Source organism: Limulus polyphemus, unplaced genomic scaffold (assembly GCF_000517525.1).
Source record: "Limulus polyphemus unplaced genomic scaffold, Limulus_polyphemus-2.1.2 Scaffold5145, whole genome shotgun sequence".
Taxonomy (NCBI): domain Eukaryota; kingdom Metazoa; phylum Arthropoda; class Merostomata; order Xiphosura; family Limulidae; genus Limulus; species Limulus polyphemus.
The window spans coordinates 1-26,541 of NW_013670755.1; the positions used below are offsets into that span (position 1 = coordinate 1).

General features: G+C 32.0%; 1 protein-coding gene across 1 annotated transcript in view; it reads left to right on the forward strand.

Annotated features, from left to right (window-relative positions):
* Positions 1-123: 123 nt before the first annotated feature.
* Positions 124-26,541, forward strand: part of LOC106472184 (fibulin-1-like) — a gene marked incomplete at its 5' end in the record, with an annotated part of 47,397 nt that continues 20,979 nt past the window's right edge. Inside the window, 11 exons of the mRNA XM_022400791.1 lie at positions 124-286; positions 1,879-2,037; positions 4,158-4,310; positions 5,375-5,509; positions 7,653-7,808; positions 8,496-8,642; positions 12,010-12,168; positions 14,213-14,413; positions 15,062-15,274; positions 19,129-19,254; positions 26,106-26,246. Coding sequence (XP_022256499.1) covers positions 124-286; positions 1,879-2,037; positions 4,158-4,310; positions 5,375-5,509; positions 7,653-7,808; positions 8,496-8,642; positions 12,010-12,168; positions 14,213-14,413; positions 15,062-15,274; positions 19,129-19,254; positions 26,106-26,246 — 1,753 coding nt within the window. The remainder of the gene's footprint in view (positions 287-1,878; positions 2,038-4,157; positions 4,311-5,374; positions 5,510-7,652; positions 7,809-8,495; positions 8,643-12,009; positions 12,169-14,212; positions 14,414-15,061; positions 15,275-19,128; positions 19,255-26,105; positions 26,247-26,541) is intronic.

A 26,541-nucleotide genomic window follows, 5' to 3' on the forward strand; every position in this document is an offset into this window, starting at 1 on the left:
AAAGTTTCGTTGGAACGAAGTTACGGAAAAAATCAATTAACAAATGGAGACGTAACAATATGTTATACATTTTCATTGTACTTTTATAGTGTGTATATGTGTTTATATGAATGTTCATTCTAGTTTTTCCCTTGTTATGATTACTTAGATGTAGATGAATGTGAAGAAAATCTTCATGCCTGCGGTCCAGAGGAAGGGCAATGTCACAACACAGCTGGTGGCTATGAATGTAAAAAACAATGTAGCCAAGGATTTATTTATAACACCTTTCTGCACAGTTGTGTTGGTAAGCTTAAAATGTTGTGTCATTTCAGATAAGATTGTAAAATCTTCTTCATTATTATTTGTTATACTTGTGAAAAAATAAAATAGTACCTACTAAGCTCATTCAAATTCAGCTCATTTTAAGTGATGTGTAAATGAATGAAAGTCATTGTTTAAATAGTGAACTCTTGTGTTGAAGACAGTTTATGAATCTAAAGAATATGAAGATATTAGTTTAATGTTATTGTTAATACTTTATAGCTGTTGGAAAATCTGATTTGAAAAATTTAAATTGCCTATATGATGAAATGTGATTATACATAATTTATGAAATAAAATATTAAACTATTTATTCGTATCAGATAAACTTCTACTATGATTGACAGAGTATTATAGTTTTGAATTTTGAGCCCAGTTAGATCTGTGAAAGAGAATAATATTCAAAGAGCTTTATTTGTCTTAAGGTGTAGGAGAAAATGTGATTAGATATTTTTGTTTACGTACTTTTGTACTCTTTCATAACAAAATAGAGTTTGATGCTATAGTTTGATGCTATCTAACTCTGCAATTAAATTTACTACTGAGGTTTATTCCTATTTTGATAGTAGAGATTAATATGTGAAATACATGGCACAAAACAATTAATTGAAATTTGTAATATATTTAATGTGGTAAGACAAACACTATATTATGAAATAATTTCACCACCCCATGAGCTCATTTGCATACACATCATGAATTTCATGATTTGTCATGTTATCCTTAATACAAATGATCGGTCATTTGGCCTAAGCTTGTAAAAGAATATTTGGTAGAGATGGCTTTACATCTTTCCACTTGAGGACATCTAACTTCAATATGATCTCCATGGACAGTAAGGGTAGCCTAGCACCAATGTTGAATGTTTAATATAGGAGTGTTGATATAGTCCAGCATAACCTCTATCATAGGATAGGACATACATGTCTTCCAAGAGCATGCCATACATTCTGGATTGCATCTCATTCAACTATTTGCATATTGGCATGGCATCTGGTTGTGAATATGTGAATTGTAAGTAGCCTATGATTATTGTAAGACAGAATCGAGAGATGGTAGTTACCTACTTGTAGTGTTTGTGATTATCTTTCTTATCCAACTGTACCATTGGTTGGAAATTATAATAATGACACTTTGATATATATTTAGCAGATTCATAATAACTTATTGTGATTGGTTAGCTTCCATTTACCTCATTATTTTCCAAATGAGTGTAACATCCAAATGGCTTTTTTTTTAGGTCTGGGCTCATGAACAATTCAGTGACTTTAAACTCTGTGCTTCACTTCAAAGTGACAACTGGGACAAGATTGTATAAGGCTAATAAACATAGCATAGGTTGAATAACTAATCTCTTGCACATCAGGTCACATGACTGATCATCTGATACCTGATTTGTTATCCAAATCAACTATATATGTTAATAAGTGTGGGTGCCAGATTTTTGTAGCAAAGCCTTGTGAGGTATTTGGTAATAAGTGAAATGTTGAATGTACATGTTGATATAACTTTCTGTTTTAATATATAATGTGTAATATTTCATTCTCTAGTCACTAATTATTTTACATTTTTCAGATATTGATGAGTGTACCCTTGGAATTCACACATGTGAGTCCAGGGAAACCTGCATTAACACTGTTGGAAGCTTCTATTGCCAGTCAGTTACCCCTTCTGTGTGTCCACCAGGTTTTAAACCTGTGCCTGCTGTACCTGGAGGAATAGATAGCTGTTTGGGTTTGTCATTAATCTTTTTTTTTTTAATGATATTTTCTTTCCATGAAAGACCTAATCAGGTATCTATTCAATGGTGCAACTAGTCTGTATGTGAAATAAGCTAATAAATGAATTCATATTTTCTGTTCAAGTACAAATAAGCATGTGCATGTAACTTTATGTTCAAATGAGTATTGACTGTAATTTTAAAATGGTAAGCAGTCTTTTTGTAAGAAAATAAATGCAATTCCTTCTGTGAAGTTAAGCAGGTCTATAAATATGGCATCAATTGACCCAAACAGACTGTCTAAACTTGTTTATAAAAAAAATGGTTCTTTTAATTGACTTATAATTAAATTTATTTTTTATAATTTTGTAACCAGATGAAAAATGTAAAATGATGAATTGCATGGCTCACTGATGGATTGATAGTTGTGGTAAATTAATAATTATTCAGACAGTATGGTACTGACTTTTTAACAGTAATGTAAGGTAAAAAAATGAAGAACTTAGCAGGCTTCATGATAAGATTTGAAGTGACTGTTTTTCAATAATAGTACAAATTTTATAACTTAAGTAAATTTTTGAGTTAATTTTTACTGCATATACCGAAGAACTAATTAACTTACAAATATAACCTGTGACCACAAACAACCAGATAAATACAATAATAGAACTGCAGCAAGCAATTGAATTTATTATTTTGGAAGAATTATGTACTTGGAAACTTGTATGCAGCTTTTGAAAGTGCCCTAGTGATAATTCCAGTATTTACATGCAGCCAGAAAAAAAATATCAGTGTGAAACAACATTTGGTAATCATTTATTTCATTTCAAGTTCAAAATCTCTTTACTGACTAGTTTAAAAGCCATATCTTCAATGTACTGGCTGTAGGAAGTAAAATGTTATTGACAAGTTTATGATTTTCTTATTAAGAATTACTTTTGGTATATATATTAAAAAATCAAACAGCCCTGAATAGAATTTGTAATGTGTTGCATAATCATCAAACTAAGATTATTAGTACTGGAAATCCTTATTGAATGTTTTTGGCTCTTAACTAAGCATGCATCTGTCAATTGATGAATAATATTTATACTATTCCAATTCCCAGTCAGTGGAACATCAACTTTTCCTATTGAGGACTTCTAATTTTGGACTAAATATTGCTAAGAAGACAATATTACATTTTAGGAATGGAAAATCAAATAACAGTTTAATGCAGTTTTTATTCATTGTGTATGTTTGACAGATTGTCATTTTTTAAATAAATAACAACATAAATCAGCACTGTATGTTAAGGCTTCCCTGAGATAGCACAAGCATGTAACCAGTTTTAGTGTACTACTACTACTAAACATATTTGAGTACAACAAGAACATGATACCTTCTTGGACAAAGTTTAAAGCAACTATTTTGTGTGTCCAAACTGATTTCTGCTCTTGGTTATCATTACAGAGGTATTGTTTTGATTTTCAATGCAAGTGAATATACAAACTTAAATACTAAAGTATCAACCAAATGTGATAAGCTTTCAGTTTTTAAAATGTATAGTGTATTAAGAATTGTAATCAAAATATGCATTTTTCAGTGACATTCTAAGACTTTTAAGTTGAGTAGTTGTAGAGGTGATTAGTTTTATTTTTCTTGTTTGCTACTGAGTGTAGCTCTGCAGCATTGTTCAAATAATATTCTAAGTACCCAAATGTTGGGACTACGTTTATTTATGTGGACTTAAGGTTGTCCAAGGAGGTATCATGTTCTCGTTGTAATCAGATTAGTGTAGAAGTAGTACGCCAAACATGGTTTTGTGCTTGTGCTATCTCAGGAAATCCTTAACATACAGTGCTGATTTATGTTGCTCTTTATTTATTTCTTTATTGTGTGATATGTGACATGAAATTTTGAATACACTACTATATGTATTTAGAAAGTAGATTTGTTGACATATTTAGTTCCTGCTTAGCCAGTCTATCATGCATAGTTGTTAAATATGTTGTGTTTTGTTTATATGCTGACTTAATGAGATAATGTAGAAACTGATTAAATCATAAGTTTATATATTCTGCCATCTATGTATACTTGTTTATTGTGGTGAAATCCATGTTATGGAAAGTGTAATTTTTTATTTCTTTAACAGATGTAGATGAATGTGAAGAAAACCTCCATTCTTGTGACTTCACAACACAGGAGTGCGTCAATGATCATGGGAGTTATCACTGTGCTCCAAAAGTCCCAGTACCATCTTGCGAGACAGGTTTTGTTTATGATGATGATAAACAAGAATGTGTTGGTGAGTTGCTCTTTATTTGTTTTTTCTTTTCCATTATCAGCACTATACTTTTGAAATATGTTTAAATGCAAAATAAAAATAAATAGATAAAACATTTTAGAGAAAGTTATGGTATCATAAATGTTTAAATGTTTTGTGAGAATCAAATCTGTGGTACAAGTTAAGAAGCAGAGTTCTGTGGAAAAAATGAAAGTTATTTTAAACATTTGTTGATTGTATGTGATTATTTTGTAAACATTTGTTGACTGTATGTAATTATTTTTTATTTATTTATGGAATGAAAATTCAAAGCGGTTGGTCATTTTAAATAAAATTTTACATTTACCAAATCTCAATGCTTAATTAAATCCTGTCCTTAGTGATTAAAAGTTCAATATCTCTTTAAAGTTCCACGAACACATTGTACATAAAAGAACACTATCATGAATGATCAGGATAATTGAATGTACATATTTTGTTACTAAAAATATAAAAAAAATGTTTTAAATTTGATAAATAGTGGCACACCATAGATAAACAGAAATATACCCCTAATATGATGTAGAAGATTAGCAGTTCTATGTTGTAGAAGAAAAGGTGGTTGAAGTGAAACAGATGCATATCAAAGATATAGAAATAACAGGATGGAGTGAAGTGGAGGCATATGTTGCAATGAGAGCAAATATTGTAATGTCACTTTTAGTATTTTTTAACTGATTACTTATGGCTAACTAAAGCATGTAAAACAGAACTGCATGTCATACAGTGGATTGATTTCATTGCTTTTTTTGCAGAAAGACAAACCACATATTCACTATATAATTTGTACAGTGCAGTGTTTATTGTTCATATTCAAAGATATAAAACACATGCAGCATAAATACAAGCATGAACTTAGTGGCTTTGGCTATTTTTGCTACAGACATAGGTAAATATTAAATAGAAACCAGCAAAAAATGTAAGCCTTCATAAATACAACTTCAGTGATTTATTTTTCTTATGGTATGAACATGAATAAATTTAACAAAACTAGGCATAACTTTAGATCTATTAAGAAAACTATATAACTGTTCTGTATGTTACAGATATAAATGAATGTAACACTGGGGATCACATTTGTACACCTGGCTTACATGAATGTTTAAATACTGAAGGAAGTTACCGCTGTATTGTACAGTGTGATGAAGGGTTCTTACCAAGTCTAGAAGGAGTGTGTAAAGGCAAGTAATACTCTAGTGTAAAAGCCACACAGTAACAGTGATTACTTAGCAGTTGCTTTTATTTGTAGATGCTTGTATCACTAATGAAAGAGTTGCTGCTGTATGAAATTTATAAAGCCAAGAAAACCTTATGAACAGCTGTATTTTAGTACTATTTATTAACACGAGAGAGTTTAAAATGAGTTACTAAATAACTGCTACCTGGATCATTGGTTCACTGTGTATTTAAAACTCTTATATTATACATAATATGATTTCAGGAAGTCTAAACACACAGATTTTTGAGGCTGGATTTACAGATATTGGAAAACTTACACATAAACTTTATGTTTGAGATTGGGTGATTCTCACAAGATTTCAAGAAATGTATCCTAGTTATAGTGATGGCTCACTTTTTCTTCTTTTTTTTTTGCCACAATTTAGGAAATAAGTTAAATTATGAGATACCAAGAAAATTATTCACAATCTCTCAGAGATGCTGATGAAAGATCCAAAAAGCATTGAAATTAAACCTTTAAGTATGTTTAAATTTTTTTCTTCAAAATTATATATGTATGCTTATTAGGATAATATAATGGATGTAAAATTTTACACATTTCAAATGATTTTAATTTTACTTTTGAGTACAAATCTGATTGACTGTTATTTTCAAATTGAAACTTTGTAAATTTGATTACACTTAGTGATAAGAATAAGGTGTGGAGGGCTAATTATGTTTTATAAGAACAATTTGCTTATGGTGGTGCAGTGGTGGGTTGCTGCAGCTGTGAGCTGTGGTGGCTTCAAGTGCAACATCTTTTGTGCTTATAAGTTTAGTTCACTGCAAGTTTTAGTCATACTTCTTGACTTTGCAATGCCACTGTAAACTTTTAGCTACTTTTGAGAAAGGATATTTGTGTAATGAGATTATTAAATAATGTAGAGCCAAAAACCACAACATTTGAAAAAGAGCTTTCAGTATTCTCCATGTTAGTGGAAAAACTCACTCAGCAAAGCATAGAAAAGCTGTTGAATTCAAAACTACTCCCCATTGAGTTAAGAACATTGACCTCTTCTTGTCTGTAGCTAAAGGCTATCATTACAACAGAAAACCCTCCAACTCCAAAGGGCCACTGCAATAAAGGTAGACATATCACTTGAGGTACTACTATTAACAGTATTATAAAGAAAGATTTGAAATTGATAACATTTCACAAACTTTCAGCCAACCTTTAACACCTATATTCATGAGAAATATGGATGAATAAACTGGAATTACAGCAACCTCATTTCCGTACATACCTATCACCTGATATGCACCTCAGTGGACTTTGGAACTTTTGATGTTGTTATGCTTGGTACTGGAAGTCAAGTCCATGTACAATGGAGGGTCTGTGAAAAGTTTGTCGAAATGTAATGTCTAAGATTAACGTCATTGCACTTTGCGGAGACTTATTACAATGGAAATTATGTTTTGTGGGAAGAGTGTGTACTCATGGATATGAGATTGAACATAGTTGATGATGGAGTAATTAGTTCCAATGGCAGCACAGGAACTAAAACATTATCTTATAAGATGTAATTAAACGTCAATAAATGTGCTTAATTCATCAGTCTTTTTGACAGAAAGAATGAATTAGTAATGGAACTTTAGTGCTGAAAAATTATAAAACAGTTGACAGTTAGTTGTATAAAACTTAAAGTAAGGATTATATTGTTTTTGGGGAAAAGGTTTGGACAATCTCCTAATCGAATTTTGAAACTGGCATGAGGAAAAATCTCATCTAATTTTCAATATATAAGCCATCTAACATCTTTATAAGATTATCTGTCCAGTTTCGTAACCAATGTACAAGAAAATACATTGCTGAAATCCCTCTCTCTATATTCTTTTTTTTATTGTTGTTATAAATGTTACTTTCTATTCAGAAGTTTAGTTTGAGGTCATAAATGTTACACGAAGTTGAGTCTACTTAATAAATCAAAACTTTGAATTGATTTTTATTGAGTATTTGATAAATTTTGTGATTTATAAAATCATATCTTGATCAATTTCAAATTGGTATTAAAATTGAAATTTTTTATTTGCAGATTGATTGGGTTGCATAATCAAACCTTTTGATTACAAGAAAATAATACATATATAAATATTTGTTTCTCCCAGATATCGATGAATGTGCAGAGGGTACTGACTTTTGTTCCAGTCAAGGACTGCAGTGCATCAACACACCTGGCAGCTATCGGTGTAAGGCTTCATCACCACCTGAATATGACTGTCCACCTGGCTATAAGTACAGCCAACTATTTCAGAACTGCACAGGTGTTAAGATCTTTTAATTTTTAAAGCTAGTTCTTGATGTATTTCAACATGTTACCTCAAATATTTCTTAAAAAGTACATTTATTACATTATATGCAACCTCCCATAAAATTAAGTTATTAATATTAAAAATGAATAGAACCAGCATAGAAGGGAATATTACCCAATTAAATAACTTTCTTATCAAGAAAAGTTTGGCTTCAGTATATAAGAAGCAGGAAAAACTTTAGTATTGTACATTTGAACCTTTTATTAATTGTGTTCTGTCACATTTGGACTTGAATTTTTGAAATTTGCATTTCCATGTATAAATTTTAAGTAGTCTACTTGTCAATGACTTGAAGAAAATCTGACACATGCATTGTGTGTTTGAAATACTAAGTAGTGACTCGTGAAGTGCTGGATAATATATTCCATAACATTTCTAAGAACATTTAAATGCAGAGTTAAAAAATACTGATCATTTCATATAACCTGGTGCTATTATATTAAAGCTGTGTACTTTTTTGATTAAATTATTAGCAAATGTTATAATAAAACACATCTGTGTGTAAAATCCCTAAGTATGTAATTAAAAATAGAGCTAAACTTCTGTGAAAATATGTATATGAAAGTGTTTCAAAGCTAGAAAATGGGTAGAATTGATTGTACTGATCAGATTGAAAAAGTTATTTTTCTCTGTTTTTAGATATTAATGAGTGTGTTGAAAAGATTGATGACTGTAACCTCCAAACAGAGAGATGTGTAAACTTTGTGGGTGGTTTCCGTTGTGCCCCAAAAGTAACAAAGTGTCCACATGGTTTTAAAAGAAATGAAATTACCAACCAGTGTGTAGGTAAGGTTTTCCTTTTCTTATATGCTGAATTATCAATATAATTGATTTAAACAAGTTTTTTTTTTTTTTGCTAAACATTAGCCTTTGAAAGTATTTGTTCTGTGTATGTATATGTTATGACAATATGACATACCTATTCATTTTAATCTGTAGTAAGGTGTTTTAGCCATAATAAAGAACTCGTATGTTAATATTTATATGTAATGTTTTTGACTTGTTTGTTATTCCTATCTTATGGTTGTGTAAAAATAAAATACTTAAAGCAATGTGAATATCAGAAACTAAACCCTTTTCTATAAAATAGATATGAATATTAATCAATTTCTACCACATTTTGATATATGTTTTTGTTATTAGTTTCAAGTTCTAGATGAATAGGTAAAACTCAGCCTTGAACTTGTTAATCTTTTTTCCCAGGAATGATACTAAGTTAAATCTCATGACTTGTCTATCATTGCCCCTAACTTGCTTGCTGAATCATTTGTTATGCAGAATTTAGCAAGAATGTTTAGTATGTTGGCTATATGTGATGATAGAGAAGTTAGAAATCTACCTAACCTTTCTTTGTGATGGAGGTTCTCTGAGAGGATGGTGTAGCAGTCTGAGAGCTACTAGTGGAGTTTAACGTTTAATATGGTGATTCTCTGATGTAGCAGTCTGAGAAGTACTGGTGAAGGTTAAGGTTTAATATAACCTTGTCTGAAGCTAATTTTGTATATATCTTGGACTTGTCTTAATTCATTTATTTTAGATATCTTTATTTCTAGTGTAGGTTTAGGAAAAGTTGTTTTGATAAATTCACCTTCAAACTCATGTTGTTGTTGAATTGCTAATAGATTGTCTTTGTTCACTGAACATTGTATGTCAATTTCTTTCACTCCTGGTTGAGTAAAACTTGATTAAAATGCTGCTAATAAAATCTTAACAAATCTCCAGATTGAGGTTTAGTGTCTTAGAATATCACAGTTGTAAATGTTTGCAAATGTGCGTGTATGCATCACCTTCAAATTTTTAAAAAATCATATGTTAATCTGTATTATACAAATGGGTACCTTAATAACAATTATAAAAACCCTCTTGTGAACAGATTGAAATGTGGCCTTGAAAGGAACTGGAAATAATTCACACATACAGTTGCACTCATGGAATACTTTTTAAGCATTCCAATCAAGCTGAGTTTCTAGCACTAGAGAATTAAATCTATTGGATCTGGTAGTCCACTGATTGTAATGAAATAACTAAATGCTTGATGTTTTATGTACCTGAAAAATAATTACATCTTTTGTTAACTTTTCTCCATCCACTTTAGTACGTATAGTATATTTTTACATACATATATATTCAAAAAAGATCAAAATCACTCACTGAGAGTTACGTTATTTCAAAAGTGGTTGAGAGGTAATATATGGTTTCATGAAAAAGATTAGATGTAGCTTCTGTAGAGAACACAATAATTTATTTGAAAGTTTAGAAAACTTATGAATAAACCACATCTGGGAATTTTTTTATAGTTTGTTTTAGATGATCCTTTTGTTCTTGAAAATGTTTTCATGTTAAATTATATTTTTTGAAAACCATAAAATTTTATTCAGCAATAAGACATCAGATAAGATTAGTTAGATTTAGTGAGTTTGGTAGGTGACATTATGTAACAGTTCAGTGACTCAGATCCTTATTTATTGTATATTATTATTAAATTTATTATTTTCAAACATTGTGAATAAATAAAAGAACTTAAAATTTATTGAAATAAACTTGTTATTAGATGTAAATTGATCTCAACCAAGAATATTGTAAGCCAATATCATCACTTAGTCTGATCAACCTGATGTCATTTTGAAAGGTTCAGGTTCTAGTTTCTGCAGTGTTTTTTACAACTCATAGCTGGAAGCGGTGACTACTGCAGTCAAAAGCTGGGCAATTATTGGAATTTACTAATTAAATAATCATCAGGCTCATTAATCAATTACATTTAACTCTAATTATTTATACTGATCTGACTAATCGTTTTATTTTCAGCATATTTTGTGTTTTTTAAAGACATCTTCAAGTATAACAATTTAGGATTAAGTTACTTTTTTAATCCTCAACTGTTCCACTTGAAAACGTGTCATATACACAGTGTAGTACCAAACCTACAAAAAACTGAAAATATGATTAATACCACTCTGTGGGTTTCTAGAAACAAGTTATCACAAGACTACTCTACCATAACAAAATAATCTAATTATTTTTAAAATAATTGTCCTTAGATTTCATGTGATAAAACAGAGATTTTTGTCACAGTGTGTGTGTGATAGGTACTGTATAATTCAGTAAAGTTCATGCTGACTCTAGAAAAACAAAGACAGCTTAACATTTACTGTTTGGTAAGAAAACTTGTGAAGGTAGTAGATCAGAGAATAAAATGAATCATAAGATGGAAATTGAAGTATTTTAAGGAATTCTAAATTCATGGTAACATTTGAAAAAAGTATTTGATTACAGACATTTCAGAAATTTTTTATAATTCCATCATCAATGTCAAAAACCTAAAAATAATTAATAACTTTATAAGTATAAAAACATCATAAGCTTTTAAGTGAGAAGTCGTCGATACAGATGGAAGTTTAGAAAAATGCATTAAAATTATTAATAAATTTACATTTAACAGTGCAGGCTGGAAGAAACTGAGAAAATTGTGTGTTATGAGAAATCAATAAACCAAATAACGTCATATTTACTGTTCTAACCCGTTTGTAAGCAGCACATGGTGATGGCCAAACTTTTGTTTTCCTTGTAATAAATAAATAATATATTAAGTAATAGGAACAGGCATCATTGTAGCTAATTATGTAACCAATGGCAACATCTTCACATTTATGAGTTGCATACAAGCAGACCACATACATACTGTCACATGTTGTCCTGCCAACAGAAGTTGTAATAACTAATATTTTGATTAATTAGATAGTTGGAATAATCAAAGATAGTAATAATCAGAAACATTAATTTCGATTAGTTTTATGATTAAGCTGAACAACCTTAAATTAATCGAAAATAAATAATAATAATAATACTTATAGTAATGAGAAATCACAATGGCAATATTACAATTGTTTGGATAGTTGGAATAATTAGAAACACTAACTTCGATTAGTTGATTATTTTCATAACATTAATTAAATTTATTGTAATTACATTGAATTAGTAATCTTATATGACAATTTATGTGGAGTTTCCAAAACATGTTGTAAAATACTGATTATTTTTAAATTACTTGTTTTAAAAAATTACACAAAGTTTCATTTTGTTTATGAAACTTACAACAAATGAGCTGTTGTGTATTAATAAATCATGTGTTTTTATGTTTGCTGATTTTCTTTAGATATTGATGAGTGTCAAGAAGGGACTGATGAGTGTATTAAGGAGAAAGACTATTGTGTAAACATTGTTGGTTCTTACCAGTGTCAATCTAAGGTCATTCCTCCACTTCGTCAGTGTAAGTCTGGCTTTAGGCTTGACCATTTCACAGGAGAATGCCAAGGTAGGTATTTAAAATCAGTTTATTTGGTACAGTCTCACAAGAATGATTGAAGCTGAAAGGTCAGATAAATTAAAAACATTGTTTTGTAGAGTTTTTGGTCATTTCAGATACCATGTAACATTATTCTAATCAGCACTGAGAACTGACAAATCCTGGCACAGTCTTTTACCTTTTCTATAAATGTAATGTTTAGCCTATTGATATAGAAAGTATTAGTTATGGCATGTGTTATATTTGACGGATGTAGTCACCCCTTCTTGTGTAGAAGGAAGGACACAGTTGACGTGGGTGATAGCTAATTGGCTGAAATACCATTGTTGTTTATTGAGTTTTAACTTGTTTTTTTTTATAAAACTTGTTATAATCATCATCTGAATTACACAGAATGTATATAGGAAAATTAAAATATGTAATTCTTTAACAATTGAAAGATACCAAATGTAAAGCATTTGAAAGATAACAATTTGTTGACTACAATATGTAGATCATTTTGTGTACATGTAACAGACACAATGTTTTGACCCACAGAAGTTGTGTTTATATGTGTGATTGTTGAACATCTTCCTTACATCATTTTTTAGAATGACAGCTCTTCACTGTAAAAAAAATAAAAAATCATAGCTCTTAAAGAACAGAAAAAGGGCAGCTACTTTAAATACAGCATATTTATTTACATCTGCAGGACAAAAAAAATGTTTGTTGGGAAATTTAAAAGAAGGTTATTGTTGCAACATACTCTATTGTTGAGCAAGTTGTTTTGGATAATTTAGTAAAACTAATGAGAGATTCAGAATCATGTAACAATAACAAACTAGTTTACCTCTTTCTTATTTTCTGTAACATTTCTACAACCATATTCATTTGTAAGTTATACATCTAATTTTATTACTGAACTTTTTAAAATAAACTCTGCAATTAAATTTTGGCCTAACTTCAAATGCAGTGTTTCAATACAAACTGAGAGACATATGTCTAACTTGGCTTCTTAGCTTTGATCAATAAACAAGCACATAACTCACTGAGTAACTGAATAGTAAAATAGACATGATAAATCTTACTACTAACACTGATTTGAATCACTCACTTATTACTCGCTTAAATAACTAACTGCTAACTTGTATTTATAGCTAATGTACCAATGTCTAGACATTTATCAAAGTAACTAAATTCTTGATGTCACCATGAATGTTTTAGGTAGTCCAGAACACTTTTATAAGCTTACTTGATTTTAACATCATGTGCCTTCTAGCAAACATCTAAATTAAGACAGTGAAAACATAGCTTACAATACTGTTTGTCTAAGATAGAATTGTAGAAGTTTTTACAGTGAAGTTTGTATTGAGATAATAGTAAAACTTAACCTACCATATTGCAAGAGGTGTGTGCTACTTATAGTATTTGTGCAGTTCCAGATTCTATTTTTCACACATGATTTGTTGATTTCCTTGCTAATAAGTGTATGTGTGTTTTTTCTTCTTTTTTTCAAATCAAAAATTATGATAATAAAAGTCGATTATATGTTGGATTACTATTGCTGTCACACAAGGTAAGCTTTATTAAAAAAACCAGGGGGGAGCAATAATTAGAAAGGGGCATTAATTAGGAGCAATACAGTATTTTATTTCCATGTTTGTGTAGAAAATGTGTTATGTCATATTCTTGTATCAAGAAAACTGTAGTTTTTAAATTTTTTATATAAATGAAAAACATAATATTGTACAAAAATCTTTGTTTCTTATACATATTCACTTTTGGGTTTCCATGTCTAATTTTCTGAAATTATTTGTAAGATTTGTTTGATATATAACAAATAATATAATATACAAAATTTTAAAAGTCATATTTTGTTTGGAACTATTTTTTGTTTAAGTAATTTTTTTTGTATTTTATCATTGTATGTTTGTTTATGTAAGAAGAATACACAACTTTTGTTAAAATTATGGATAACCTGGTAATTAAATTGATGAAACAAAATTTGTGTTAATGTATTTTATGTAAGCATATTTATATCTTGTTTCCTTTCCCTTTCAATGTCAAAACAAAGAAATAAATGAATGCCTAGAGGACAGTCATAGTTGTTTATCCAACCAAAGGTGTGTTAACATTGTGGGAAGCTACCGTTGTGAGAATATTTTCACATTTCTTTCACCGAATTTAACAACATTTGTCCCACCTACTGTAAGCACTGTGGACCCTAGATGTGAAGCTGGTTTACGCTATGACATACGTTATCAGTCCTGCATTGGTAGGTTTAAGAATGTTAGCTTTTTTAACATTTAATATTAAATCTATTTTTTATAGTTATTAATAAAAACTGAAAATATTAAATGAGCCAGTGAATGCTACGTTTGCAAGCTGGTAACTTTCATTACATAAATGATATTATTTGTAATAAAATACAACTAAATGTTGAAAACAATATTAATAATGTTATAAAAAACTGTAATCTCTAACCCTAATATTTACTGGGTTAGACAAAAATAATATATGACTTTATATTTTGTACTAAAATTTTTTGATTTTATTATTTGGTTTTGTAAACCTTAACCTTTTGTCAAAAATTCTAAGAATAATTTTAATATAAGTTCTGTACTTTTAGGAAGGTGCAAATGTGCATTAGTGAATATTGCATTAATGAAAAAATGAATTTATCTGTAAATATTTTCTTCAACTTGAAAATAGCAGTAATTCTATATGTTTCTAACAGTGGGCTGTAATTCCTATTTTTGTTTTTGTTTCAAGAAATTAAAAAAAGTAGATTGATATAAATAATGTTTTTGTTTTTTGTTTTTTTAGTGCTAATATCACCCAGAATTCAATTCTCATATATGTTTTTTTTTCTTCTCTTATATTCTTTCCTTCGATCTGCTTTGCTAACCTGTGTAAAACAAAGATATCAATGAGTGTTTGGAAGGAAGTCACAAATGCTCTTTAAATCAGACATGTGTGAACACATGGATGGGTTACCGTTGTGAAAAAATAACCACAACATCACAACCAAGAATAACAACATCAACCTCTACTACTGTTGTAACTGAAGAGAAGATTGAAGACATTGAGTGTTCATCTGGTTTTCATTTCAGCCATCAGTATAGAACTTGCATTGGTAGGTTCAAAAGCACTGAAAAAAAATAACTCCAATGCTCATACAGTATGAACAAGACAACATTCTTATGAACTTTTGGCAGCTAAAGTTACTATTGTTTTATCCTGTTCATAATTTAATATAAAAATATCCCTCTCTTTAATAGATTCAGCAATTTTTAAGATTCTGATATTTTTGTTGTTTTATTAGTATCATTGTGAATAGGATACAGTCAACCCTAACTTGCCTTAATATCCTTGTTGTGCAGGTTGTACACATCTGGGGCAAAAGGTGGCTTGTATTTGCTTCTGTTGAACCATGATTATGCACTGACCATGTTTGTTGTTGCATACCTGAAAGAACATGCAAGACATGATATCTTCATAAACTTTTCATCATCAGAAACGTTTTAGCAAAAATAATTGAAACTGAAAATTTCCTGTATAAAAAACTTATTTGGTAATTGTAATTAGAAGAAAACAATATCTTCTAATTTTTGGTAATTTAAAATTTTTATGCAGAGCTAGACAAATGCTACCTGTGCATAGTCATCCCAAATATTGAACTGGGGACAGCAATTTCAACAGCACCCATTACAAACTCTTGGGCTGCTCTTTTATGATTGAATAGTGGGATTTGACTATCACCAAAGTGCAGAGCATGTTCCTCACCAATGTGATGCAAGCCATTCACTTCTATTTGTGAAGTTTCTTGATTATTTTCACTAGAAAACAAAGATCTTTTTGAAGAAAAATATTTTTCTTCTGGTGCTCTGTGTTTTGTGTTAGCCCTTCTGAATACTTTCATCGATCTGTAAAGTGACTGAAAATAAAACTGATTTGGTATTTTTTGTTTAAATCTGTAGGTTAAATATATATACCAAAAATGCTTTTTATGTTTTCATAGTGTCTTGTTTGTACTGATTTGTTGATATTTGAAAGATATTTATATATAAAGTATCTAGATTAAAATACAGCTTTGTTGTTTTTTTTTTTACTTTCAGACAGTGTTTCAATAGATATGTTTCTGTGTCATCACAGTATTTTTTCATTGCGAAGAATATTTCTGAGCTTCATGACTTTTTTTTTAGTCTTGTTTGGCACTTAGAAAACTTTATATTTTTTTGTTTTCATTTGGTGTTTCAATTATTGACCCCCCACTGGGACAGTGGAAAGTTTACTGACTTACAACAATAAAATCTGGGACTCGATTCTTTGTGGTGGACATAGCAGGTAGCCCAATGTGGCTTTAATATAAAACAAACAAACAAAGCTCTAATTTTGATTAAATCAAATCTGTAGTTGACTGCCAAAAATATATAAAAGGTGTTGTTGGACAAAATATTAAAAGTTACTGTGTAATTTATGGTCGTTCTGAGAGTGTTGGTCTCTTTGTTATTATTTTTAGGTTAAAGTTTAGTCTGAGTTTATGAATTAAGTACTTATTTAGTTTTTATAATTAATATTTAAACTTTTTATTATCTGTCACCAGCCTGTATGACTAGCATTTGGGTTAAATTGGAGGTGCTTTTTAAAGGGTATTTAAATAGTTTTTAAGTTATTAATAATAAATTAATCAAACATAAATGTTACTTGACATTTTACCACAGAAATATATCTTTTAACTTTCATTACTTTTTCCTAGTCATTTTAATTTTAATACAGTATTCTGGATTGCATGTAAACAAATGCTTTTCAAAAATTATTAAATTAAATAATGACTTAACTATTGTAAAACATGAAAAATGTTAATTGTATTTTTGAACTTTATGATATATTCTCTTATGATGCACTGTAGTAAAAAATAGACAAAGAGATTCCTTAAAGTTGTTACAATTTATATGCTAAACTAACCTGGTTAATCAAAGTTTTCAGTTTAGCTTATGAGTAAGCCTTGTTTTATACAGGGATTTTTGTTTATTGTTGATCCTTGTTAAGATCCTAAAATGATTTTAATGGATAAATAACATCACACTTATCTAGGGAATGTTTCAATACATTTAATTTATTCAGCATTATTAAACGTGCATGTTGTTTCACTCAAATAAGTAGTTTTTTGTAGTAGAACTGATATAACTTTGCTTGTAACAAGGATAAGTAAATTGATAAACTACATTTGATGTGTTCAGTGAAGAAATGTGATCTTTATATTTGAAGCAATACTGCAGACAATATCCTAGTTTACAAATGCATCTTGGTTGTGCATGTGGACACACTCCTTAATGCCATTTTTTTATAATACAAAGAATATATACTGACATATGACGAGGCTACAAAGGTTGAACACCTAGGGACTCCACATGTTAATAATTTACTAAAATTTTGTTTCTTCAAATAACTACAAATTATTAAATCAACTAAATAACTGGAAACTATTTTGCATAAACATCTCTTGGATGTTGTTATATTCTTTATGCTGAAATTTATAAGTGTTTGAGAGTTTATATATGCATATTTTCATTAAATACAGTTGGTATTTAACTTGTAAGTTAAAATATAGGCAGATAAAATTTTATATAGTAAAATTCACACTGAAAGTTGCCATCAAAGTTATGAACCACTGTGTTTATGATCCTGCTAATGTTCAACAGTAAATTTACTACTCTTATGCTTACTATTCAAATACAGAAAACTGAGGAATCAGATCTTAGTCCTTGAAAATAGCACATAGCTGTAATAATATACTGGTTTAAAAGACCGGAAAACAATGGAGGACTATCCATAGTCTTTTAAACCATCATACCGGGTTGGGTAACAGTTACTATACTGTACCAACAGTTGATTTTATATGGTTGATACTAAAGAAAACATTATGAATATAATTGAAACTAATATAATTATTTGTTTCAGAGTAAGATACTAGAAATTAAACTGTGTTCTGAGTGAAACAGCTGTTTAGTTACTTATGCTCCATCTTGTATTATTAGTAGTATGTAGAGACCACTTTTACTATTTTACCTAGAATATATTCCTCAATTTTTTGAGTATTTAGAGGTAAGCTTAAAAAGTACTAAACTTAATGTGGAACATCAGCAAGACCATAAATACAATAGTTCATAATTGTGATGGTATCTTTGAATGTGAAGTTAACCATAACAAATATTTATTATTCTTTATTTTAATTTTACAAGTTATATTTCTACTGTATCTAAAGAACATTTGGTTAAGATCTTAGTTCATTATGCATATAAAATCTCAAGCACTTGTCAAATTCTTTAAGCCGAAATTTATAACACCAAGAAATAGTTATGCAAAATTGTTTTTTCCAATTATTTTGGTTGATTGAATAATTTGTGACTGTTTGAAGAAATGAAACTTTAGTAAACTATCAACAGATGAAGTTCCTACATTTTCAACCTAGATAACCTTGCAAGATATCAGTAACTATTCTTTGTATGTTAAAGAACAAATATCTACCCTACTTCATAGAGTGTATGTACAACTGATCTCGATTGCAGTATTTTTCACATATAAAGATTGCATTTCTTTATTGAAAATATCAAATGTAGTTTACCAGTTTATTTGTCCTTGTTGCAAGCGAGTGCAAGAATGTACAAGTTTAATAATGCTGAATAAATCAAGTGTATTGGAGCATTCCCTAGGTGAGTCCAATGTTATTCATCCATTCAAATGTCTTTAAGATCTAAACAAGTGTCACTGATGAACAAAGTCGCTGTATAAAAAAGAACTTACTCATTCTTAAGATGATTTTGAAAAAGCAACCAGGTTAGTTAAGCTTTTAAAATTGCTGCTTCTTTTATAACCTTATTTCAGAGAGTTTAATCTTTTATTATCATTACTATTATTATTATTTTAACAATTTATCCTTTATTACTATTTCAATAAAAACAATTGAAACTTTTTATTTTTCAATAGATATTGATGAATGCAAAGAGCAGTCACCTTGTGACGAACAGGAGAATTGCCAGAATGAAGTTGGTAGTTACAGTTGTGTTTGCAAAATAGGATTTGATAGGAGTTCTCCCACAGAACCTTGTAGAGGTATTAGTTTTCCATTATATAGCTTAAAAACAAGAAATGAAGTCTAATGAAATAATTCCTAAAGTTGTAAAATATATTTGCATTCCATATTTTTTGTGATTGATACTTGCCCATTTAATAGTTATGCAGTAGCACTATAGATATGAAGGAGAATATCTCCATACTTAATTTTTTCTTAGTGTTGCAGCCATCCCGTAAAGAAAATTGTGTCATTTCAGCACTTTGTGGTTGTAAATCAAACATTGTAGATTTTATTTCCAAAACATACTTTCCTCCTCTCATGCTACAGCTATTGCTCAACTGCCAGGGTTTCTTCTTTTGCCCATCTAAGCAGTGCTATGATTTTTACCTAGTTGATTTATGTAAATTGTTTTCTTTCTGGTGTGCTGATATGAGGTATGAATTCCTGGATTATTATTTCCAACACAGAGGCAAATCAGGTCTCTCCTATTTCACTCTGATATCTAGCATCACACAACAATCAGGGTGGGGGTGAGGGGTCACTCTCAGTTGTGACTATCAGTGATCTTATTAGTAGGGAAGATAGAGACACATATTCAGTTTGGTGGAGTTCCTCCAGAGGGGCTCTGAGGCTACAATTGAGGGCAATCCTAGACATTCTGGAGAGAATTTAGATTCACTTTTTTCTGTGCCTTCTTTTATTCTGTTGGCTTCTCAGTCCCCTGTGGGATAGTGGTAAGTTTACAGAGTTACAACACTGAAGTCCAGTATTCAATTTCCTATAGTAGACACAGCAGATAGCCCAATGTTGCTTTGCTCTAACAAAACAAACTTACCTGACAAAATGTTGTTCCAGACAATGGTAATCAGAACAGTCTTTAAAAGAAATACAAAAGGAGGCCACTTTGGGATAAGCTGCCTCTGATTTGTTTTCTTCATTTGGTCCATTGAGAGTGTGATGTTTTGGGTCTTTTCTCAGTTGCTTTTGACCTTGCACCTTACTTGATAGCTGTAAGGTCTGAGAGATAATATTTAGTTTTCTCTCTCCATCCATACACATTGTGGTTCATGCAGGGAGATTTACTACTCACTTACATGACAGATCAGCTATGCCTTATCAGAACTATGTGATTTAGCCTACCACTGTCAGGTGGTATTATATTTTGAATCTCAAATATTACATCTGCTACTCGAAATTAGAGGTTCTCAGATGGAGTTTGTAGTTAAGCTGCTTAGATAAATGTCCCCTGGTGGGACAGTGGTAAGTCTAAGGACTTACTACTCTAACATTCAATCTTGGAAGACTCTCAGGATCACCAACTTCATTGATGATGAGCTGGAACCATTGTCACCATGCACGTTGGTTTGATTGTCGGCTTCAACATTCATCCCTGCTGTCATTGGGATCTCAACTTTTATCAGCTCCTACAGGGGGTCATAGTTCCACCCATATTCCAGGGTCCCGACCCCCAGCATCAACCCCTTGGTACATTAGTACCCGGAATAGATTCTGTTCATACCCAAGGGTTATGTGCTCAGTTGAAATACTGCCAGTGGCATCGGTGATAATTGTATTCGGGGTCTTATTTGGGCCTCAGCTCCAAAAATTTCTGGACATGTGGTAACCTTAAACTGTAGATCCAGGAGCACTACAGGTCCTTGAATCAGGATTAGTCATTCAGTTCACCTCCTCGCCACCATTATCCACCCAACCTGTAGGGTTTCCGTCTCCTGCAGATCCTGAGATCTTGGAATTTTGTTATTAAAGTTTGGTTGGTTTGGGGGTAGTTCTTCCAGGGTTTTTATTCCAATTTGTTGTTGGGCCTAAGAAGACAGGATATTGGGGTCCAGTCATCGATCTTTCTTGTCTATATCAATGCCTAGGTCCTCCAAAGTTCACAAGTGACTTGTTTCTCAATCTGAGTTGGAATTTTTTAGTAGGATTGTGAATGTCCAAGTTTGATGTAGTTGGGTCCTATCTGCACATTATCATAGTTGTGGCGTCCTGTCACTATTGGTGTTTTTTGTGCATAAGGGTCAGGTACTGCAGTTTAGGGTTTTTACTTTCTGAGTAACATTGGCACCATATAGGTTCTGCTGAATCACACAAGCTTTTTTCTCATCACTTCCATTCTCTAGCCCTGTGCACACACCATTCCATTGATTACTGGTTACTGTTGGCACCATTACGTCAATTGTCAGAACATCACACCTGGATTCTGCTTTCAGAAACAATTAAGACAGGCTTCATTCTCAGAGCTGAGACATCTATTCTTGCTCCAACTTAATATGTCATCAGTCTGGGTTTTTTTTTTTCATATCTCAGTCAAGCTCAGCTGACTCCCACTTGGCTCCACGCTACAGAACAGGAAGCCAGACTCTTACTCACCTCTCCTTCTCCAACTGCACGGATAGTTCTTTCTCTTTTGGGAATGTGGGCATCACTCCAATCCTTCATGCTTTTTTAAGGAGTACACAAGAGATCCTTTCAGTGGTCTTTGTGCAACAAAGGGATCATAAACATCGATTCACTGGACTCCTCTGTTTCCTTATTCAGGACCATTCTTCGATCTTGAGGGATTGTTAAGTCAGGACAATACTAAGATATGGTTCCTCTGCCACTACCTCGTCCAAAAATCCATCTCACTACAGGGATGGAGTGCATATCCGAACAGTCAGGAATTCCAGGCTCTATACATGGATGATGAGGGTTACGTATACAACGTTTTAATCCTTCTTGTTCTTCAAGAGACGATGCCTTATACTCTGGGCTTATTAAGGGGAAATTGTCAGGCTTCACTCCAACAATTCCATGGTGGTGTCTTGCATTTCCCATCAATGATTCCTTGTTTTCAAACCTCGGATCTCCTTTCTCAGAACCATCATATCACCTTATTAGCTTGACATGTTCCACAGGTGATGACTGTGGTAGCAGATCAATTGTCTCAACCCATATACATTCTCCCAACAGAATAGATGCTGCATCGTAAGGTTTTCTATTGTACTAGCTCTGATTTTGAAACACTGATGATTGGTGGGTTGGCCACTCATTGGAACACCCAACTATTGGCAATTTGGTCTCCAGTACCTCACCTTCGGGCTTTGGCAATGGATGCATTCCATCACAACGGGATGGGATTATAACTCTAAGAATTCCTTCCAATTCATATGTTACCCAAGGTATTTTGATTTGTTCCAACCCATTATCGGATCCTGTTAGTTGATAGCACCAGATTGGCAGCTATATCCTCCCTGGTTTCTGGTTTTGCGGTACCTTCGGGAGTGCTTACCTTTTCCACTTCCTCTTTGGCCATTTCTGTGGAAGCACCCATGATCTAATATGGTACACCTGGCTATTCAGAAGCTTAAAGTTTAGGCATGGAGGTTATATAGTCCTTTGCACGGTGTCAAGGTTTAATTTCTAGAATTGCAATGGACATTTATCAATGGAAATGGCACACATATCGGCAGTGATATATTGCGAGGAGATTGAACCCACTTCGATCAGAAGTGCCAGCCATAACTCATTTTTTGACCTGGCTCTTTAGCAAGGGTTTTGCATCTTTCACAGTCCCTGTAAAAGGCAGCCTTATTGACTACCATTCGATACTTGAGACAAAAGTTCTTTGAGTCCTCAGTACTATCTGGCTTCCTCAGGTCATTTTGGGTCCTTTGTCCCAAACAACCATTTCAATTACCAAACTGGTATATTAAGGCTACATTACATACCATTTCCCAACACCCATTTGTGACCTTAGCCTCATCTGCCATGTATCACCTTTACCTGAAGGTTAATTTTTCATTTCTGCTAACCTACAGACATTGTTGGTCGGAGTGGTATGCACTGATTGTCCACAGGATGCTTTATCATTCTACTTACATCCTCAGACCAGTTCTTCTTCCCTAAGACACTGTCAGCCATGGAAGGGAATAAATCCTTTTCACCAATTCATGTGATCACTATTTCTCACTTCTATGACCAAACAGATTTCATTTGTTTGTTATGTCTAGTAAGAGTCTTGAAGATTTTGTTACCTGCACTAATGCCTTTAGAGATGCTAAACAATAACTTTTTATATATTGGGATCATTTGGTTTCCCAGGATTTTCCCCTGGTTACATTGATGAGGTGGGTAAGAAATTGTTCCATATCGCTTATTCTGGGCTCTCTTTGAAGGCGAGGAATCTTCTGTGAGTCATATCTAATCAGATTCGTCATATTTCTATGTTCTTAGCAGCTCGGTTGAATTGGCTGCTGGAGGACATTGTGCGGGCTGGTATTTGGACCTACCACAAAACTTTTATCACACATTATTTGCATATTTTGGCAGTATCTTCATCTTAGGGTGTTTGACTGCTCTCTGTAGCTATTTTAACCATTTCCACTAGATTATACAGAGGGTTTAGAATTTTTGTTGCTATGCTTGTTTCTTCTTTACTTTAAAGATCCTCTGTGGCGAGTGTTGCCCAGGCAGTTGTGCTTTTATCAAACCAATTCTGCACTAGCAACCACTAATTTAATATACCTTATCTAGGTTGCAACAAGCTCTGTAGAAATGAGGTGTTCCATAAGACCACCTAGAGGCTGGACCACCATTCATGGACTATCATGAGTGAAGCATAAGGGGATCATGCCGTCCCTGCCAATCACTGGATTGAATAAATCAGTCGGTTTGCTTTTAAAAATTTAGGAAACTTGGTTCACCTATTGCACTGTTTCCAGAGCACTGTTCCTCAGGACTGCCCAATGTGCATTTCCCCCCAGATTCTACTAGTGGAGCTAGGGAGTCTTCACCATACCCAGTTTCCAGCCATGGGTGTGGTGGACAGAGGCTTTTCCTTCACTCTTGGAAAAGAGAGCAAAGTTGGGAGCCCTCCGACCTGGGTCCCTGGATGTTTTTTCCCTGATGCTGGTAGGAGAAGCACCAGCCTATGTGGGAGCATACTCATAATACCAGTTCAAATTTGATGATTGGATATCCAGTTGAGTTGAGCATGGCATACAAGGTCACATCATTCCTAACCTGGGATGTTGCCTTTCAGACTTCTTCAGGTTAAGGAGAAGGTTTGTCCACTTGAGTGTTGCTTACCTTCTTTTTTTGATTCCATTGGCTCAGAACGCATCATTCTATTGATACAGGTTGGGATCCACTCATAAGTATACATATCTTGCGGTTGAATTGCCGTAGCCACCAACGTGGGATATTGGGACCATGGCCCTATAATTCCAACCCCGAACAGTGGAACCTCAGCTATCTGGGCAATGGGAATGATAAACCATGTAAATTTCTACCAACTGTACATGAATTAAGTTCTGGGTGAAGAGCATGCATTTACATGGGAATGATAAACCATGTAAATTTCTACCAACTGTACATGAATTAAGTTCTGGGTGAAGAGCATGCCTGTTCTGGATTAGTGCAGTACCCACACTAGGGTGGCAATCTTCTATTGACATACCCATGATTTATGCAGATTCTTTCTGTATGGATAATGCCCTTACTGGCCACTTCACCTTCTCAATGTCTATGCTGTACCTTGAATTAACTCCCTAAGTAAGTTTAACATGGCCCTCCCATTTCTATGTTATAGTTACCTGTCTAATAATCTGTATCCCAAGTAAACATTGAAAGGGACCATCATAAGAGTTGTGAGAACTTGTGAAAAACAGCTAATTGTTAAGCAGTGCTCATATCCAAGATCTTGAGTCTCATTCTAAAAGCTATGATAAAAATTGTTTTGTTGTAGTTATAATACTATTATATTTTATACATGGAATATTCTTGTGAGATTTCCCATGTATATGTTACATCTTGGTGAACACTTCTTATCAATGATATTGACATTTACCTTTGTTTTTAGGAAACCAACAGCTCTCAGTTGGTGCTGTTGTTGATTTATAACTACGATATGAAATCAAAAATAGAATAGCTTGGGATGAAAGGTTACAATTACAGGAGGGATACAAATGCTGAGTAGTAGCAGCCTAAATAGAATGTGTAGAGAGAGAAAGGGGAGCACATTGGGGGTGTGTGTGTGTGTCAAACAACCAGTTGAATATTATATAAAAGAATAAAAATTCCACTAATTTCTGATTTTAATAAACATTGGTTATCATGTAGATCACTTAAATTATTTGTATAGAAGAACAGGTCCACATGTTTATGGTAAAAGATGTACCCCCTGATGATGGTTACAAGAGCTTCCAGGTGTGAAGAAACTAGACAACAAAGCTTTTACTCTATTAAACAAACAGTGGAAAAATTTTTAGTGTGGTTGATTATTTCTTGATGTAAGGCTAACACAACTGATAGAACTGATGATGAAAATCTTGTTTCAATTTATTTACTTTTTACTAAAAAAATTTTTTCAATTGAGATAATGTTAATGTTTTTAGTCACCTTCAATTATTGGACTTCTATTACAACAGGATTTGACCATGCAGGGTAAAATGTTTTATCTCAGAAGTTTTAAAATTGTCCTTCTAATACCAATTTATAATACCTTGTTATAAGGTGAGTATAAGGTGCAAAACAACTGTTTCAGTCTGATATGTTTTTTTAAGGCCACGTTTTTCTAAAAACTTTTTTTTATACAATAATAACTACTTGTTTCTTTTCACTGTTTGATTTTGAGTATAGAAAGATGGATATATATATATTATTAGTTTTTTAAAAATATTTTTTACATTTTCGTCCCAGAAGTGAGAAATTTATCATTACAGTCGGAGATATTTTTTGCTTGCATTTTTGTATAACTTAGCTGCATGTTAGAAAAATAATTATATACTCATAGAAATTTCAGGATAAGTATAATTTAATTTTTTTTTACTTGCCCAGTTTTGCATAAATACTTGTGAGTAGATAGATAATTAAATATTTTTGTTCTTAGATATCAATGAATGCCCATTAGAGCTACACAACTGCAGGGTTGGTCAGCGCTGTGAAAACACACTTGGCTCATTTGTTTGTATTCGGATCCAGAGCTGTGGAACAGGCTATACACTTGATTCAACAACAGGGAAGTGTGAAGGTGAGTATAAGGTGCCAAACAGCTAGTTTAGTATGATCAGGAGTTGTTTTAAGGCCACATGTTTTTCTAAAAGCTTTTTTTTTTCAATTTTACAATATACAATATTTACATGAATTTATTAAGAATATTTTTGTTTGTACAGTAAAAGCTATTATCTGGCATCTGCCAGAGTTGGGATGTGCTGGATAGGCAAAAATCCCAGTTACAGAAGCATTTCACTTATAATATTTTACAGGAAAAATTTTGGCACCTTGTTGTTGTTCTAAAGTAAAGTGTTTCTACATCAACTACACAG